An 18,621-nucleotide genomic window follows, 5' to 3' on the forward strand; every position below is an offset into this window, starting at 1 on the left:
AACCTACCTGCCAATGCAGGAGACATAAGACAGGTTCAGGTTCAAACCCTGAGTTGGGAAGATCCCCTGGAGGAGGGCATGGCAACCCACTCCAGTATTCTGGCCTGGAGAATCCCCATGGACAGAGGAGCCTGGCAGGGTATAGTCCATGGGGTCGCAAAGAGTCAGACACGACTGAAGTGTCTTAACACACACATTCTGTATTCCCTTGTAAGCAACCTTAAACCCCTCAACAAAACACGAGCAGCCCTTCCCCTCACACCTGCGTGCTGGTGACATCGGGCGCCAGGAACTGGGAGTCCTTGAGCAGCTCACAGATCTCCGCCCGCGTGCCCTCCCCATTGGGCAGTCGTGCTGCCGCGTCACGAACTAACACCAGAAACAGCAAAGTGCACAGGTTAGCAGGGTTCCTAGGGGAGCCGCCCCTCAGCTGCTGACCCAGCAGCGGGGGCACACGGCCCTCTGGGGGTGGCTTCCTCCACACCCCTCACACTTTCAGCCCCGGCCAAAGGCCCTCAACTTGAGAGTTCAAGGGGTCCAGGAGATAATTACAACTTAAACTGAAACAGCATTTCCTTCCACTGTGAGCCAAGGCTAGCACAATCTTTGCTGACATATGTTGCCAACCACATGCTGGCAGTGCTGTGATGTTTTAACAGAAATCAGATGATTTCTTACCACAGCACAGCTGCTGAGACAACTCAAAGTATCATTTCTACTCTTCACTATGTGGGAATCAGAGGAGTCACAACACCTGTGGCAACGTCACGCCATTTATCATAATAAAGACCCATTTCTGCACCATAAACCTGCTTGAATATTTTTGCAATATGACTGGTTTCTTTCATAACTATGTATTTTATTTTAGGCATTTAAAAACCTAATTCTGAGAAAGGGGTCCAGTGGTTACCAGACTGCCAACAATCCATGGAACAAAAAAAGTGAAAAATCTCACCTTTAAAAGAATCCCTGTCTGGAGGAAACAAATTCTGGCACCTAAGCTAACTGAACAATTCCTAAAGGAACGTAAACTTGAGCACACAATCCAGAAAGACAAGGATTCCCTGAGACTCTCTGGGCAGGAGCCCGCCCTCCGGGTCCCCACTGCAAGCTTCCTGGAGCTCCACTGACCCTCCCGCCTTTGCTGGGAGTGGGGGGCGGGAGTGGCGCACCCAGGGACAGGATGGTGACGTAGGCGGGCCGGTCAGAGCGCAGCAGGGAGTGCTCCCGCGCCTTGTTGAGCGAGGTCTCCTTGTCGAACACACCCTTCACAGGCCCCACCACGGACTCGAAGCCGTGCAGGCGGAAGGTGAAGGCCCTGTGGGGCTGGCTGTACCGGTGGCGCTCCTGCGGAGAGAAGGGCCAAAGCGCCTGAGTCGGCCAAAGGGCTCTCTCCAGCCGCCCCAAGCAGTGAGGGGTCAGCCTGCAGAGACTGGAGCAAGGAGGAATCAGGCTATTCCACTAGGACCACCGCGCCGACCACAGTGGGGAAAGGACGACCCCCAAAGGCCAGTCGCTAGCAAAGGCATCAGGAAGTCAATCTGTTTTGTTATCTCCAAAAAAAAACCCATCAAAAGGTTTCCCATTCCCTTCCTCACACCATCTCTGCTCCGGAAAAGCAATCCCAAAGAACAGTGAGGTTAAGAGTGTGACCTGCTTCCAAGAATTTTGGGCTCAAAGCATCTCTCCACCTGGTCTCACAGACATAAGAGATTTACACTGGGTTCGTTTTTCCTCACCTGCTCCTGAAAAACTCGCTTCTCCTCCCCCGTGCTGGGCCGCACCACGTAGTCAGTCCTTCTGGAACACAAAGACCTATGGGTCCATTGCCCTCCACCAGTGCCCAGAACCACCAGGCCCATCACCCCTTCTCCAACGTCCAGAACCACCAGGGTCCACTGCCCTTTTTCCAGTGTCTAGAACCACAAGGGTCCATTGCCCCTTCTTCAGTGCCCAGAACCACCAGGCCCACTGCCCCTATTCCAGTGTCCAGAACCACCAGGGTCCATCACCCGAACCACTGTCCAGAACCACCAGTGTTCATCGCCCCTGCTCCAGCACCCAGAACCACCAGGGTGCATCACCCCTTCTCCAGCACCCAGAACCACAGGGTCCATTGCCCCTTCTCCAGCGTACAGAACCACCAGGGTCCATCGCCCCTTCTCCAGCACCCAGAACCACCAGGGTGCATCACCCCTTCTCCAGCACCCAGAACCACCAGGGTCCATCACCCCTTCTTCAGCACCCAGAACCACCAGTGTGCATCATCCTTTCTCCAGCACCCAAAACCACCAGCGTCCATTGCCCCTTCTCCAGCATACAGAATCACCAGCATCCATCGCCCCTTCTCCAGCACCCAGAACCACCAGCATCCATCGCCCCTTCTCCCCCGTCGAGAACCACCAGGCCCAGCGCCCTTTTTCCAGTGTCCAGAACCACCAGGGTCCATCGCCCCTTCTCCAGCACCCAGAACCACCAGAGTCCATCGCCCCTTCTCCAGCACCCAGAACCACCAGGGTCCATCGCCTCTTCTCCAGCACCCAGAACCACCAGGTCCATCACTCCTTCTCCAGCACCCAGAACCACCAGGGTCCATCACCCCATCTTCAGCACCCAGAACCACCAGCGTCCATCGCCCCTTTTCCAGTACCGCAGAACTACCAGGTCTATCACCCCTTCTCCAGCGTACAGAACTACTGGGTCCATCACCCCTTCTCCAGCACCCAGAACCACCATTCTCCAAGGGAACTGAAGGGAGACTGGGGAAAAGCACACATCTACAGGTGGATCCTGCCACTCAGACTCCTGGGGCGACACTCCTACTCTGGGAGCGTGCTGTCCCCCAAGGAGGCTGAGGCAGGCAAGCACCCATGGACCCCATCTCTCTCAAGCTCTCTGGCTCTAATGTACAAGGACGTGTCAGCACCACCAGGGCGGGACTGAGACAAGGGTTTCCTGGGGCACCACCCTCAGTCAGGGTACTGCTATACTCACACCCGAGGAACAGGCGTTGTGGCATCTGAGCTGTCCTCAGTTTCTTGCTGGAGAAAGGAAAACAGTGACAGGTCAATGGACTCCAGAATTCTGTTTAACTCAAGAGTTCTGGAAGCCCAAGACAAGAGAGCTGGTGGTTCTCAACAACATACCGTACAGAAGGTTCTCACAGCATACCTTACAGAAGGCCTGGTCTTTGGTTTCCAGCCACAGCTGGAAGAGTGCAGCTAATTCCTTTTCATTATCTTGGGACTGGCCTATTAGAACAAAAAGGCAAAAATAACAACAGTGTGCTCTAAAGGCACAAGGTAAGGACCCCATTTCCTCCTCCTCGCTGTACCTATGCCCAAGGAAGAACCTGTCAGGACTGTGGCAACGGTCCTGTGTACAGAACAGCCCTCAGGCCTGGACTTCCACACGCAGGATGAAACTGGACTGCTGTCTGACAACACTCACAGGAAGTTAACTTGAAACTGACTTGAAGGGATTAAAAACCTGACAGGATTAACTTCAAGTGTCTGATGGACAATCCCCACAAGCTGTCTAGCCAGCACCTCAACTCCTCCTGATCTTGGTGGCCTCCCTCTACCCCAGCCAATCACTCCCACAATCACAACTAGATCTTGTCATTCTCCAAAACAGGAATCTTCAAGATGCCTAATCCAGTTTCTCAACCCTGGTAATGTGGGATTACCTGGATTACCTGGAAACTTTTGAAAATGCTGAGGCTCAGGCTCCCCAAAACCAACTAATCAGAACAGGTGTGGGGAAGGCCCAGGTATCAGAATTTTTTTAAAGTTTTCCAGGACATTCCTGGCAGGCCAGTGCTTAAGACTCCGTGATTCCAATGCATGAGGTGCTGGTCTGAACCCCGGTCAGGGAATGAAGATCCCATATGCTATGCAACACGGCCAACAAAAATTTTTTTTAAAATAAATAACGGCAACAACCAAAAACACTTGGAAAGCACGGTCCAGATCCACTGCCTCCCTAACTGGAGGGGAGCTGCAGGACAGGGCCCTGCCAGCCAGGACGCGCAGCTCTCCACGGTGCACGCAGAGGCCAGCTTTGCGGCTGTCTGCCTACGTCATGTCTCTGGCTGCCCTGCACAGGGAAGGGCTGAGCAGCTGCAGCGGAAGCATCTGACCCACAAGCCCAAGACACTTACTCCCTGGTTGGGTCAGGCCTGCCGCCCCCAGCCCCACGCAACACTTACTCCCTGGTTGGGTCAGGCCTGCCGCCCCCAGCCCCACGCCAGGTGGACCCATGGCCTCAGCGCACCTCTGGCCACAGCCTGCATCACTTTTACAAGAGCATCACCATTTCTTCCATGTCCACAGACCCCCGTCTTGACGTTCCTGAGCTGCAGGAACCATGGAGGCTAATGAACACTCCCCATCTCCTGACTGAGACCTCATGGCTTCCTCCCAACTCTGTGGTCATTGCCTCCAGTTTCCCCTCTGCCTCTCCCACCTTGGAGTCTCTCAAGGTTTCATCCCAGGCCCTCTGGCCTCCTCACTGGGCCCATGCCTCTGGCTTCTCTTACTGCACACATGCCCACAGCTCTCCACCCTGACTCTCTGGTCTGGACTCTAAACCCACCATCCACTCAACACCTCAAAGGAAGCTCAAGCTGCAGCGTGTCCATAACCACACGCATGCTCCTTACCCTTACCAAGCCTGACATCCTCCCCAGTTGCCCATGGCGGACCCTATTCACCAGTTACAAGTCCAGCACCAGTGACACTTGACACCCTCTTCCGTCACTCACCACACAGTCCATAACCACCTCTCTAGCTTTTACCTAAAACTCTCAAGTGCGTCCATTCTCCCCACCCTAGTCCAGATTATCATTCTCTCTTTGCAGGCTGGTGTGTTCCTGAAAGGAAGCTTCCCCACCCCACTCCCTCCATGGGAGCCTCCCCGTCCCACTGCTGGGCTGGTCCCTAGCCATCGTGAAGAACTCTGCTCAAATGACCTTCCCCAAGACAGCTGTCTGCATGCACACCACACCAATGCCTCATTACAAATATCCACCCCTACCAGCACTTTCCCTCACAGAATGTGCACGTTTGCTATTTGAGTACTTGTTCCCCAAACAAGTCTTAAGCTCCACAAGAGGGGAACACACTGATTACATCACAAACCATTATACCCTCAACGCCTACCACTGCCTGACACCTAGAAAGTGAATCACTGTTGTAAGAAGGAATGAACCTACTGCTTCACAACCTTCTCTCCATGTTTCTCTTCACAGACCACTAGACAGAGTGGAGAGAGGTTTGAGTATTTCCACAGGAAATCAACATGAATCTTCCTCTCATCACCAAGTTATTTCAAGTACATGTTACTACAACTTATACAGTAAGTGAGACTTTACAAATTTATAACAAAGGAAGTCTTTCCTGTAGAAACAGCTTACTTGGGGCTGCCTGACACATTATCCTCAACAACAAAGCCCATTTTAGGAAAGAAAAACAATCATATTACTGTAAGTTACACTAAGGGCACAGATATGAATGATACAAACACAGGTGCTAATGTAAGACCCCTCCCCCCACCCGCCCAGATTTCGATTCAGCAGCCCCGGGGTGCACCGGGACAGAGGGCAATTTCAGCTTAGCCAAAACCCAATGGGGTTCATGAACTTAGACCATAAGAGTTCCTAAGGGCCTGCAAGGATCCTCTTACTGAGTAAAACAAGGCCTAACACGGCCCTTCTCAACATTCTCGTGGCCTGCGCTACCCGGAAGGCACCAGAAACTTAGGAGAGAAAACGAGAGAAAGAGCACCTCTGTGACAGGTCAGTGGCATGCAGTACTCACCAAGCAGTTTCCACTGCTGGGTTTTCTCCTTGAATTCAACAAATGGAGAGAAGCTGGACGGCATAGCTGCAAGAAATGGATGCCCATAAGCAAGCCACACCAGCCAGAGAGTGCTGAACCCAGAACCACTGACTCCCCTGGGCTGGGAGCTCACTTCTGTATGTCAACAGCATATCAGGGCAGCACAGCCCATTGCCGCATGGCGCCAGGCAGTCATGATGGATGTAAGCAGTGAGACTGCATTCTAATAGAATCGGACAAAGGCGGGGGTGGGTGGGAGGGAGGAAGATACTGACCCTATGGAAAAAAGCACCTTACCACGGCTTTCTCCAGCAAGATACTGCAGGGCTGGTAATACCAATTCTGCCCAGTTGGGGGCCGCAGAGAACCAGCTATTGAGGGAGCTGGCTGGAGAGGACTGCCAGTCTAAAACCCGCTCTTCTAGCTGAGGGAGAAAGTAAAGGCAGGACCTGGTTAGATTTCCATTCTGTTTCAACACACCGGCAATTCTATGATTGTGCCGCAACGAGCCGGCGGGGTCTGTCCCGTGAGCCCAATTCACAAAGCAAATTGGCTGCAGATCTCTGGGGAGAGCCCAGAGTTCTCAAGCCACAGTCTGCTGAAGATTTCTACCACCTGAAACCGCAGCACCCTTGGCTTTTCCTAAACTCTTACCAAAGGAAGACTAGCCTGTCCCTCCAGCAGCAGGATCTCCAGCAGAAGAGAGAAGAAGCTGGAAGATATTTCATTGATTCCAAGGCAAGGCTTGAGGTCTTCAAGAGGCCTAGTAAGGGAAGAAAAAGATAAGGACCATCAAAAAAAAACACAAAAAACCCACAATTCTGAGTTGCTGTAGGCCCTCCAAGCCTCTTAGCAGTCACAGAACAGTTCAGTGAAGGACCACACCATGCACTTTCCCCAGGACCCTGGGACTCAGGGTTCAGAGGAGGCACCAGCACAGGGGTGGCCCTGAGCCATGAACCCCTCTGTTCACTTACTCTTCCTTGATGGCAGGTATGGCCAGTGGGGATGGAGCCTGCGAGAGGGGTGGGAGCCCTTCAGGACCGCTCAGGGGTTCAGCCAGGTCCTCTACCTCTGATTTGATCAATTTTATTTTCTTCTTCCTCCTTTCCTCTTTTTCTTTAACCTTTTTTTTAAGGACAGCCAAGTCATATAGGGCTGGGGGGAAAAAATAACATAAGTCATAAAACTGCAACTTCTACATCAGGAAATGAGGGAGCTTATTTGCTTATTATTTACCCAAGGCCCACTAGCAAATCAAAGAAAAGCCTCAGTAATAAGACACAGTTTTGTTTTTAAAACCAAACTCAATGAGTGCTTTAAAAAGCCAATGATCTGCTGATCTGATTTAATAACCATTCTCCACCTACAAACCCATAAGAGGCGATAATGAAACAAAGATTATCAGCAAGGAAGAAGCTGTGGCTACACTTCCTTTTGCGCTATGCAGAGGCCTGTGTAAGAAGACACCAGTCGGACGACGCCCACCTCTGCAGGAAGTTCTTACCTGCTAGCGAGCCCTTTCTGCCGGCGTTCACTCGAGTCATGATGTCACTCAGAGTCAAGTCCCCCGTCAACAGGTCCGGATGATCCTAGACACGATATTCAGAGATGCGTTATCAAGGCCCCAGAGAGGAGCTACACACTGCTGGTGATTTTGCCCGTGTACCTAACAGACACAATTAGATGGCAGGTGTGCTTGAAGAAACTGTGTTGAGTTTAAAAAGCACACAGAGAAAAACTACTGCTCTAACAGGGCAGAGAAGGACCTTTCATGCGTGGCGTTTACAGTTCATGAAGCTCTTGTGCATTCTTTACGTGTTCTTCCAATAGTATTCTTAAGTGGTGCTATGTTTTACAAGGACTGACAGTGTGGCTCAGAGGAATGAAGGGATTCAGCCACCACCACTGTGAGTGGAAGACAGAAGCAGAACCTGGATTTAGCTCCCATGGAGACTCTGCCCATCTCACCGCTCCGCCTTAGAAGGACTGCCTTTCCTTCCTCCACTACACTTTCTGGCTTGGCGTTACCGTGATCTGGTGGAGTGGAGGAACAGAAACACAAAATGTGGGAGGAGCTGAGGCTCTCCTGCTTGCTAGCCATCAGGCAGAAGACAAGCTCCCTGGCCTCTCTGAGACCTGCTAACTGGACATAATGATTCACGCAGCAGTACTGTCCTAAAGACTAGATGAGACATCACGGTGAGCGTGTCTTATGAAGTCAAAGTGTCTGTCTTCTCCTCACATCTCCTCCATGCTGCTCCTGCCCTCCAACAAGAACAAGGAAAGGGGACTGAGGACGTAGTGACTCCCTGTATGGTCAGGACACCTGCTCGGAGATAAGACTGACAACCTGCCCACTACCCCCTCCAATCTTACTGGTTGGTATTTCCGCTTCTCGTGGTGCTTCTTTAACATTATCTTCAGGTCACTGTCCCCCAGCTCTATTTTATCTGAGAGAAAAGGAATTGAACCACATGGATAGTCCTTATTTCCACAGGGCTCAGACTCACATTTTCCTGGCCACTTCAGTATTCAAAAGTAAGACATCTCTGGGTTTCCCTTCTGACTCGTGTGCTACACGCACCACAGTTTTAAGACATGAACAGTCACTGACTCAGCTCTGCAGCTCTTCTGTAACCTGGTCAGTAACGATAATCTCCGTACCCAGCTGCTCCTGAATTTCTTCACAGTCTCCTTTAATTCCTATCCAATTAAGAATATTCTCTAATTCCACGGACATGCCAAGAAACTGCTATGCCTGTGGTTACCTCTCTTGTTCCATTAATAAACTGTCCCTTAGTATTGTTATTTTAAGATTCTGCTTTCTTTAGGCCAAAATGCCAGCTGATCAACTCCTAAGGGAAATTTTCAAAGTAAAGGAAGGAATGCTAGCTGGCCTATTTGTAAAAACAGTGGAGCCAAACAAAAACCTCTCCAAACCTCCTAGGTCTAAGGAACACTGCTCTTCTCCTGGCAGGAAGAAGCCAGTGCTGCTCCCCCCACCACAGCCCCCCTCAACACCCCTCCACGCCCTGGCACCAGACCAGAGCTCACCTGCGGTTTTCATGTCCGTGGTGGAGAGTGTGGGCACCACCCTCAGGGGCACAGCAGGGCTTGGGGAGCGTGCTGGGGAGCTTGGGAGCCACGAGCTGAGATCTTCAAAAGAAAAGTTTCCTTGTAAATCCAACATGATCTTGGACCCCAGCAGGGGAGACTGGCCAAGTGGTTGTTTGGGTTCAAGATGGCTAAGCCAACAATCGGGAAGCCAGATTCTAGCACTCCCTCCGGACCCCTCCCAGTCAGACTGTAGCTCTGAGGTCATGTAAGCAGCTTGTCCAGGAGGAGAGACATCCACAGTGGCGGGTCACTGTGGAGGCCAGGTCACTACACCCCTCCTGGGGGGAAGCAGTCCTCTCGAGCAGCCGGCAGAACTAGAGACCCTGCGGTAGGCCCGCGGGCACGCGAGCGCCAAGAGCGCAGTGGTCTGCAGTCACAGCCACCCAGCGGGAGAACTCACGGGCCAAGAACCAGGGGCTCCAAGCTCCACCACCGGCCCAGACGGACCACAGGGCACAGGCATGGCTTCCTCATCGCGGGGCTGGGGGAACAGTGCCCACCAGCTCCAGGTGGATGAGCAGCAGTGGTGGAAACGGACGCCAGTCCCGGGGGCCCGAGGACACTCACCCTCCTCATCGGAGGACAGCGCCGTGTCCCCACACTCCTCCTTCACCTCCCGCAGGACCTTCAGGTAGCGCTGCTGGGTGCGCCACTCCCGCTCCTCAGGTGCACGCGACGGCCAGGGCCGCTTCTGCCGCGACGGGAAGGCGGGGCCACTCCGCCGAGCCATCTCCAGCAGGTCCTGCAGAGAGGACAGACGGGACAGGGTCCTGGAAGCTTACCCTGGCCGGTCCCCCAAGTCCACACTTCCTTCTCTTCTTCAACGAGCTCAGTTCCCGCCCTCCGATCACAAAGATGCTTGTGGATGAATACGTTCAAATAAAAGGGACTTGTACTGATTACAGTGTAAAATCCCAAATCGGAGAGCTACTCAACCGAGAATGAGTAATATACTTATACCTAAGTATTGCCACACCGAAACTTACAGGTCCTCTGAGGGCACGACTACCTAACCCTGAGGCCTCTCGCGGCTGGTCCAGACCTGGGGCCACTAAACCTGGCTCCCCTCAGGCAGCCAGACGTGAAACTGAGGACAACCTGGTTCTCTTGCACGACCCACCATGGAACTGAAAGCCACCTCTCTGGGTAAATAAAGAAGCTACGACATTTCATCGATTCTAAGACGTATCCCTTTTTTCCTCTGTCCTAACGTCTCTGAAATTAGGACACGTCTCAAAATGCACCTTAAAAAGGAAGGGTGCCCTTGGCCACGTTGGGGGTAGATGAGCAGTTTCCTTCCTTGCAGTCTTTCCTTGCTGCCCCATCTGCCCCTTCAGGTCACCAGGTGCGTGTCCGTGCCACTCCCGGGAGAGGGATTACTTACGCTGCGTGACGCCAGGATCTGCTTCAGCAGCCGGTGGAAGTACTGCTGCTGGGAGCTGAGGTAGCGCTTGTACTGCGACCGGAAGCACAGCTGCCGGTACTTGACCACCTCGGGGTTGAAGTGTCCGTCTGCAGGAACAGGCACATCCACGTCAGCCACCATCCACGTGGAGAGGGGACAGCTCTGCACTGACCAGGGGACGGTGTTGGGGAGCCTGCGGACGGGGGTTGGGGGAGGCAGGCGGTGGGGAGACACAGGAAGCACACACGCCGTGACTCAACACCCTGAGGCTGTGCAGGAAGCAGCCTGGAACAACCGTCAAGAGCGAGAAGAGTCGCCCTAAAGGCGGCGACATAAAATGAGGCCTGATTAGAGCAACCGTGGGAAACGTCAACTAATGAACGTGGGTCAGTTTCATGGGTGTGCATTGTATATATTGTTTCTCAACTCGTCTTATGTTTAAAAAATTTCAAGATTGGGATTGACATATAAATACTACTATGTGTTAGAACTGGACATGGAACAACACACTGGTTCCAAATAGGAAAAGGAGTGCGTCAAGGCTGTATATTGTCACCCTGCTTATTTAACTTATATGCAGAGTACATCATGAGAAACGCTGGACTGGAAGAAACACAAGTTGGAATCAAGATTGCCAGGAGAAATATCAATAACCTCAGATATGCAGATGACACCACCCTTATGGCAGAAAGTGAAGAGGAACTAAAAAGCCTCTTGATGAAAGTGAAAGAGGAGAGTGAAAAAGTTGGCTTAAAGCTCAACGTTCAGAAAACGAAGATCATGGCATCCGGTCCCATCACTTCATAGGAAACAGATGGGGAAACAGTAGAAACAGTGTCAGACTATTTTTGGGGGGCTCCAAAATCACTGCAGATGGTGACTGCAGCCATGAAATTAAAAGACACTTACTCCTTGGAAGAAAAGTTATGACCAACCTAGCTAGTATATTCAAAAGCAGAGACATTACTTTGCCGACTAAGGTCCATTTAGTCAAGGCTATGGTTTTCCAGTAGTCATGTATGGATGTGAGAGTTGGACTGTGAAGAAGGCTGAGCACCGAAGAATTGATGCTTTTGAACTGTGATGTTGGAGAAGACTCTTGAGAGTCCCTTGGACTGCAAGGAGATCCAACCAGTCTATTCTGAAGATCAGCCCTGGGATTTCTTTTGGAGGGAATGATGCTAAAGCTGAAACTCCAGTACTTTGGCCACCTCATGCGAGGAGTTGACTCATTGGAAAAGACTTTGATGCTGGGAGGGATTGGGGGTAGGAGGAGAAGGGGACGACAGAGGATGAGATGGCTGGATGGCATCACTGACTCGACGGACGTGAGTCTAAGTGAACTCCAGGAGTTGGTGATGGACAGGGAGGCCTGGCATGCTGCGATTCATGGGATCGAAAGAGTCAGACACAACTGAGCGACTGAATGGAACTGAACGTGTAAGATAGATAATGAGAACCTTCTGTGTAGTTTGGGGAACTCTACGGATTTGAAGCCGGAGAATAACACAACCAAGAGCAAAAGAGAAAAACGGTCACCACTGCAGCGGTCCAGGTGAGGGCCGACAGTGGCCTGGTCCCACCTCATCTCCCCACACCCAGGGCAGAGCTGAGGCCCTAGGAGGCCTATAGACCCTGCTGTGTGGGCCCCATGCCTGGAGGCCTCTTCTTCCACCAGCCTCCCTTCTGCTCCCTCCACCCTGGCCCCACTGGCCTCCACGCTATTTCCCAAGCACACCGTACTTTACCGAGGCCTTTCTCCTTAGTGCCGGGGTCCAGCCCCGGTGGATCCAGGGAATTCGAAGGGTGGACGGCGTCGGCGTGGAAAAACTTGTTTATTTATTAAAGTAAGATTAGATTAAGAAATTATAGTGTAGTAAGAAGATTAAGTGGAAGAAGAGGGCTGAATAGCTTGGTTTACGCGGAAGGCCAATAAAATTCCAGGCAAGGAATTTGCACCATCTACGTTGGGCCACCGGCGCCCGCTTGAATATCTAAGGGTGCCTCGCCTTAAGCTCCCTTTCTCGCGGATCTTAACAGCCGGGGCAAGTAAGTAGACCTGGTGAGCCTCCGCGCTCCAGGTGGAAATTCAACCCGAAATTAAAGTAAAGAGCAGAGAGAGGGAAAGAGAGAGAGGAGAAGAAAGAAAGAGAGACACGGGGGGAGCCAGAGTGCCAAGAAACCAGGCCGGGAGACTAGTTAGAGAAGCTGGTCCAAGAAGCTGGCCCCGGGCCCCCGGTCCCTGGCCCCGGGAAGCTGGCCCCTGGAGCTGGCCCCATCCTTTATTGTTCAGAAGGCCTTTTATACTTTTGATAAAACACAGAGATCAATGGGTAACACAAGATTATGTAGCGTTCGCAGCTCAGGTTCTTTCTATACATCATTTGGTATACAAAAGGTCTCAGGTGATTTACATTATCTTCTGGCCAAGAGGCTTGTTAACACTTTTGGCTCTCTTCCTTAATGAATGTTAATCTTGTTTCCCCTGAAGTGTTTTTCTTTAATCTACATCTCCTTAAAGCATTAGCATTAAAGTTACATCTCTATAGAACAAAGGTGCAGTGGGACACAACAAAGAGGGTACTTAACTCAAAGATCTAATGTTGCTAACACAAGGTCTACTACTTGTTATTTTAACTATATCTACAACTAAAGGATGTGAAAATTTGGCAGCAAATATTGATTCAACAAATGAAACCTTTAATCAGTCCTATTCTAAAGATTTTGACTCCTCGGAAGCTCCTACATTCCTAGGATGTTTTAAGCTTCCTGTGCCTCCTGCAGTCAGGAGGCCTCAAACAATCACACGCGCAGCTGTACGAGTCCTGCAGGCAGGCTAGAAAGCCATCAGAGGGTTTTTTGGATTGAGACACTCTTTCAAATGCAGAAGACTAAAGCCCTGAATTGACTTTTTCCAGAAAATGTCAGAAGAGTGGAAAAGCAGAGCACAAAAGCCGGCAGATTTTTGTTGGGGTACATGCTTAGGAATTTCCAGAGGGATCCCTGAAGTCTGAGCACGCCTTGCGTATGTCAGCTTCCTTCCTCATGACCTTGTCACGGGCGGGATTCCTCACACTGGCTCCCAGCACCTTAGAGTGCCCTCCACCCACCCACAATGTTTCCTGTTAAGACCCAAGGTCTTCACAGCTTGCTCCTCAGATCTTCATGCAGCCTCTATTCAAACGCACCTCATCAGAGAAGCCCTACCGAGCTACCACCCAAGATAGCTCCTCCGTGTCACTCCCAGGCCCACTACCCTTAGTCTCTGCAGTGCCTAACACCAAGACACATTTGCTCATCTGGCATCTTGTTTTCCCCCATTAGAATTAAGAGCATGATTACACCTCCAGAACCCTGAGGAAAGCTGTCTGTCAGCTGATCAGTTAAGTAGTGGTTAAGTGAGCGGCAGTAGAGCCTTGAGATGTATTTCAAGGGACAAAGACTAGACTTGCTGACAGCCTGGATGCTGGGGCAGGAAGAGGAGCGCGGTACCCAGATCCCTTGCCACGGGCGACTGGTGCCATCACGGGAGCTGCAGTGAGAGAAGTCTGTTTCGGAATATTAGACTTGAGCAGGGTGCCACAATGTGAACTTAAGGAGCCAGATGCAACAGCTGATCTCAGAAAGCGAAAACACGGCATCACAACGTCTGTTTTTCTTCGAACCGCCTTTAATGACATTCCGATGTAATCAACAGCAGCAAACACTCAGAACAGCACCTGACACGTAACTGTCTCATATAGGGGCCGTGAATGTATTAACTCACCCCATCTTCACAACCCCCCTTCCCTGCATAAAAAAGATACCACTACATTCTCACATTACAGAAGAGCCTGAGGCGTGGAGAAATTATATAACTTGCCCAAGGTCACACAGCTAAAAGGGGAAACTGAGTCTGAAAACAGGCCATCCAGCTCCAGAGCTCAAGCTCTCAGCCACCACACTGTAATGCTGTCTGGTGTAGAGAAACAGGGAATTTGACTTTTAAGAAAAGAGGCAAGAGTTTAATGCGAATGATGCTGACATACAGGAACTGGACGAAAACTCTGCTTCTTGACCTCTGTGCTTCTCTGATGTGACCTTCCTTCAGTCTTCCCCCACTTTTGATAACCACAACCGACAAACGCTCTATTAAAACAGAATTCTGAGCACATCACACTAAAGAAAGCACACTAAAATCAACTGTTTTTAGTATTGTTAATGTGGTCACTGAAATTTTTTTACCTGAACATGCGGCTCATGTAGTGTTTCTATCGACCGCGCTGAACCACAGAACAGCAGAAGAGGCAACTACAGCCTTGGGTGAGGTTGCTAAGAGGGCAAAAGAGCCTGGCAGGTGGTGGATTTTATTTGAAGTGAAGGCAATTGGCAAATATTCTGAAAACTGAAACTCTGGGATGCTCACGCTGGTGGCTGTGTGGAGATGGTGTCTGAAGTAGCTCCAATAAGAGGTCCCAGAGAAGAGCTAGTAGATGGGAGCAGGCAAGTAAGGAGGGAGAGTGGGCCTAATAGCAGGAGCAGAGGCAGGAACAGTGAGTCAATGAGGACTCGGCAGAGAGGGGCATGCTGGCAGGGTGTGCAAGGCCCAGGAGGAAGTCGGGAACTGGAGGGCCCCAAGTGCAAAGTGGGGAGGTGCAAGTCTCACTTCAGACATCAGACATTATGGTCAAGACATCAGACATTACGGACGGGTTAAGAAGAGAACTGAAAATCACCTGCTGGTCTGCAAATTGCATTTTCACTGAAAAGAAATATGGACCAGAGGGAAAAATGAGCACTGGAACAAGTGGCAAAACAGGAATGTGAGCCACACAGTACCGTAACAATGTTAAATTTCACCCTGACATTCGGAATTTAAATTCAATACAGTGTTTTATATATTTCTGAACTTGATCATTTCTGTTACCTAAGAGAATGTTGGAGAAGGAAATGGCAACCCACTCCAGTACTCTTGCCTGGAGAATCCCATGGACGGAGGAGCCTGGTAGGCTACAGTCCATGGGGTGGCAAAGAATCGGACACGACTGAGCGACTTCACGCACTCACTCAAGAGAATGTTCCTGCTTTTCGGAGATGAATGCTGAAAAATTAAGAGTTTTCAAGTGGTTCAGGGAAACTAAAAATAGTGGTAATAAGCACAATAAGGACAAGAAAATAAATGGGGCAAAATGTTAATAGTTGGTGAACCCGGTGAGGAGTACGTGGGTGTCAATTTCAGATTCTTGTCACTTTTCTGTAGATTTGAAGTTTAAAATTTAGAAAGGTGCTGACAGGTGCAGGGGACAGCCCCCCAAGGACTACAAGCTATGACGTCTTTCCAGAAGTTTGGAGAAAAGGGAAAATGACAGATGATGATGAAGGGGACAGATGGTTACGGACTTTTTCAGTGTGAGATCCCTGATCCCATCTACAGACTGAAAAAGAACAAGTACAGCAAATACACACGGTGGAACAACTGCCAAGAAATGAGGTCCCGGAGGAAGCAAAACACGACAAGAGCAAGAGTGGGGGTCAGCCCTAAACAAAGAAAGGTCCTTCCTCTGAGACAAGTAGGTGAGGGGGCAGCGACCACAGTGAGCTGGAGTGTGGCTACAGGTGGGAAGCTGAGTCCCTGACACATGAGGCTTTCCTCGGAAACAGAAGACCAGGGAGCCTGACAAGCACCTGGGCTTAAGAAAAAAAAAGGATTCTATTTAAAACATTACCAGGAAAACGAAACCAAAGGTAAGAGAACTGGCAGCAATGCCAACTCGGTCAAGACACATGACCACAACAACCGTGGTGGCGCAGCCATCCTCACCAACACTGGAGCTGAAGCACGATGCAGGACAGTGAGCATCACAGAACTCCCACCTTGGCGTTCCTTGTCTGCATGCTCACCAGAACCATCACTCTGATTTGGAAGCAAGCGTGCCAACGTCACAGACAGTCCCTGACATGGCCTCAACCACCAACCAGGCCTACCAGCCTAACTCCCACCTGAGACCCTGGCTTCAGCCACATAAACCCTGGCCAACCAGAGGGGGAAAGCCTCCTTAATAACCCACCAAAGAAGGGAACACTCATTTAAACCCCTAAGATAATGAGGTATGATATGATAAGCTTTTTCTCTCCAATATTTCTGTAGCTGTCAAACTATCCAGTTTAGCAGAACTCAAGAGGTGGTGTTTTTCACGGGCTCCTGCCAAAGCAAAGTCACCCCAGAAAGCAGGAAGGGGAGAAGCACCTTCTGTTCCTCTCCATGGGACAAGGAGCAAAGCAAATGGGGACTTCAGAGTAACCCCAAACCCATTCTGGAATCCCCAGTGTAATTATGGATTCAGGAAAGGATTGGTGGGTGCTAAAACCACTGGGGAAAACAAAGGCTTTTTGAAAATAAGATTATCACATGGTCCCTAAATACGACCCTATGGATTGCATATTAATTACAGGGGGAAAAAGGTGCACTTACAGTCAGTAGGCCTGGCAGACACCACAGAACCAAGTGATCAGAAGCAAGACTGACATCACATGCCCCCTGTGGGGGTGGGGTGGGGGGATGAAATTTCCCATTTCCTTTCTTGGCAAAATGTTTAACCCAAATTTATATCCTGAGGAAGCAACATGGTAACTCCCCAGAAAGCAAGACATTTTACAATTCAAGTGTCCTGGGCTTGCCGCAAATGTATTTTGAAAGACAAGGGAAAAAAGGTCCTAGATTCAGGGAGCTGAGAGACAGGAAATCCACACACAGCACACACAAACCATGAGCACAACCTGGATTTAAAAGTTGACCATAAAGGACGCTGAACCACTGGGAAAATCTGAACAAGGGCTACTATGCTATTCCTGTTCACTGTGAAGTTTCTTGGGTGTGGTATTAACACTGCGACTACGTGGAAGGATGTCTTTGCTAAGAGATACACTATATGCTGAAGTGCCTGGTGGGAAAGTGTTAACTTTTCTGCAGAAAAAAAGTGTGTGGGCATCACACACACATACACATGTGTGATAAACCAAACAGTAAACTGTTTTTAGTGAGTTCTGAAGACTAGTCATAAAGGGTGTCCTCAAGATGCTAATAATGTTTTGCTTCTTAATCTCAGTGGTGGCTACACAGCTGGGTTCATATAACAAATCAATGAGCAACACCTATGATTTATGCTTCCTATTAAGTGAAAATTTTGTATTAAAAAAAAGAACAGCCTAGGCAGCAAAGTGCTTCCAGAAACCACTTGATTGAGTGGACAGTGTCTGCACATAAAAGCACAGTAACGCGAAAGGAGTACACACAGGACAGGGCGTGCTCCCACCCCCATGCCTCTAAAGACAAGACTGGGGCTACACACCTCGGAAAAGCTTTTGGGCGATGTGCAGAGGGTTCCCAAAGCGGAAGTTCTCCCCACTGAACAGGGCGAGGATGAGCTGATTCTGCTGCTCCATGCTGTCTTCAGGAAAGAGGGGCAGAAACTGCTGGAGATGGTCACGCTGCGAGTCGCTCAGCACTTCCTGCCACGTTGAGAGGCTGACTACATCAAAGAAGATCTCGGGCTAGGAGAATCAGGAAAAGCAGGAGGAAAGCAAACGAGAAAAAAAGTTTTTAAGTTTTCTGCACGTAAGTGGTAAAATATACATAACATGAAATTTATCATTCTGTCCATCTTAGGGTGTATGGTTCAGTGGCGTTAAGTACATTTACGATGTTGTGCAACCATCAACACCATCCAAGTTTTTACGTTTTTTAAACAAACTAAAATTCCACTGATCTTTATTCAATTCTGAAATCTTGAGAGATTTGTCAGGAATGCCCTGGCAGGCTAGTGGTTAAGACTTCGTGCTTTCACTGCTGGGGCCCGGGTTCAACCCCTGGTTGGGAAACTAATATACCAAAAGCCGCACAGGACAGCGAAAACAAAACAAAGCAAAACTTGAGAGATCAGTAAAGATTACATATAAACCACAATCTTATACCCAGCAGTAAATAATAATCCTCAGGAAAATGAGCTCAGCAGAGAGAATCTCATTTAGAAACCACTTCTGACAACAGGGGATAGGATGGTGAACATCTCAGTTCAGCTCAAGATGAGGGGCAGAAAAAGCCCAAGTGGGAGGCGAGAACTCGAAGAGCTGAGGGCATCTGCTGAGAACCCAAAGCAGCAGAACCAGGTCTGTTCTCCACTCACCAGTTATGTACAGGACACATCCTAAGTGCTGTGTGCTAAGATGGACAAGTGCATATACCGCCTGGTGGGAGAACAATTAAACAAGCTATTGCAA

At 50.1% G+C, this 18,621-nt stretch overlaps 1 protein-coding gene across 10 annotated transcripts in view; it reads right to left on the reverse strand.

Moving 5' to 3' along the window:
- Window positions 1-18,621, reverse strand: part of NFRKB (nuclear factor related to kappaB binding protein) — a 35,452-nt gene that overhangs the window by 12,281 nt on the left and 4,550 nt on the right. For 9 of the 10 annotated variants that reach the window (XM_027959905.3, XM_027959907.3, XM_060404273.1 and 6 more), the window contains 15 exons: window positions 17,694-17,895; window positions 10,345-10,472; window positions 9,528-9,702; window positions 8,898-8,999; window positions 8,220-8,293; window positions 7,348-7,432; window positions 6,818-6,998; window positions 6,495-6,603; window positions 6,138-6,264; window positions 5,820-5,885; window positions 3,172-3,251; window positions 2,995-3,041; window positions 1,740-1,800; window positions 1,173-1,347; window positions 263-369 (listed from right to left, as the gene is read on the reverse strand). In XM_027959905.3, coding sequence (XP_027815706.1) covers window positions 263-369; window positions 1,173-1,347; window positions 1,740-1,800; window positions 2,995-3,041; window positions 3,172-3,251; window positions 5,820-5,885; window positions 6,138-6,264; window positions 6,495-6,603; window positions 6,818-6,998; window positions 7,348-7,432; window positions 8,220-8,293; window positions 8,898-8,999; window positions 9,528-9,702; window positions 10,345-10,472; window positions 17,694-17,895 — 1,719 coding nt within the window. The remainder of the gene's footprint in view (window positions 1-262; window positions 370-1,172; window positions 1,348-1,739; window positions 1,801-2,994; window positions 3,042-3,171; window positions 3,252-5,819; window positions 5,886-6,137; window positions 6,265-6,494; window positions 6,604-6,817; window positions 6,999-7,347; window positions 7,433-8,219; window positions 8,294-8,897; window positions 9,000-9,527; window positions 9,703-10,344; window positions 10,473-17,693; window positions 17,896-18,621) is intronic. The other variant, XM_027959906.3, reaches the window with a different exon arrangement.

This window comes from Ovis aries, chromosome 21 (assembly GCF_016772045.2).
Source record: "Ovis aries strain OAR_USU_Benz2616 breed Rambouillet chromosome 21, ARS-UI_Ramb_v3.0, whole genome shotgun sequence".
Classification (NCBI taxonomy): domain Eukaryota; kingdom Metazoa; phylum Chordata; class Mammalia; order Artiodactyla; family Bovidae; genus Ovis; species Ovis aries.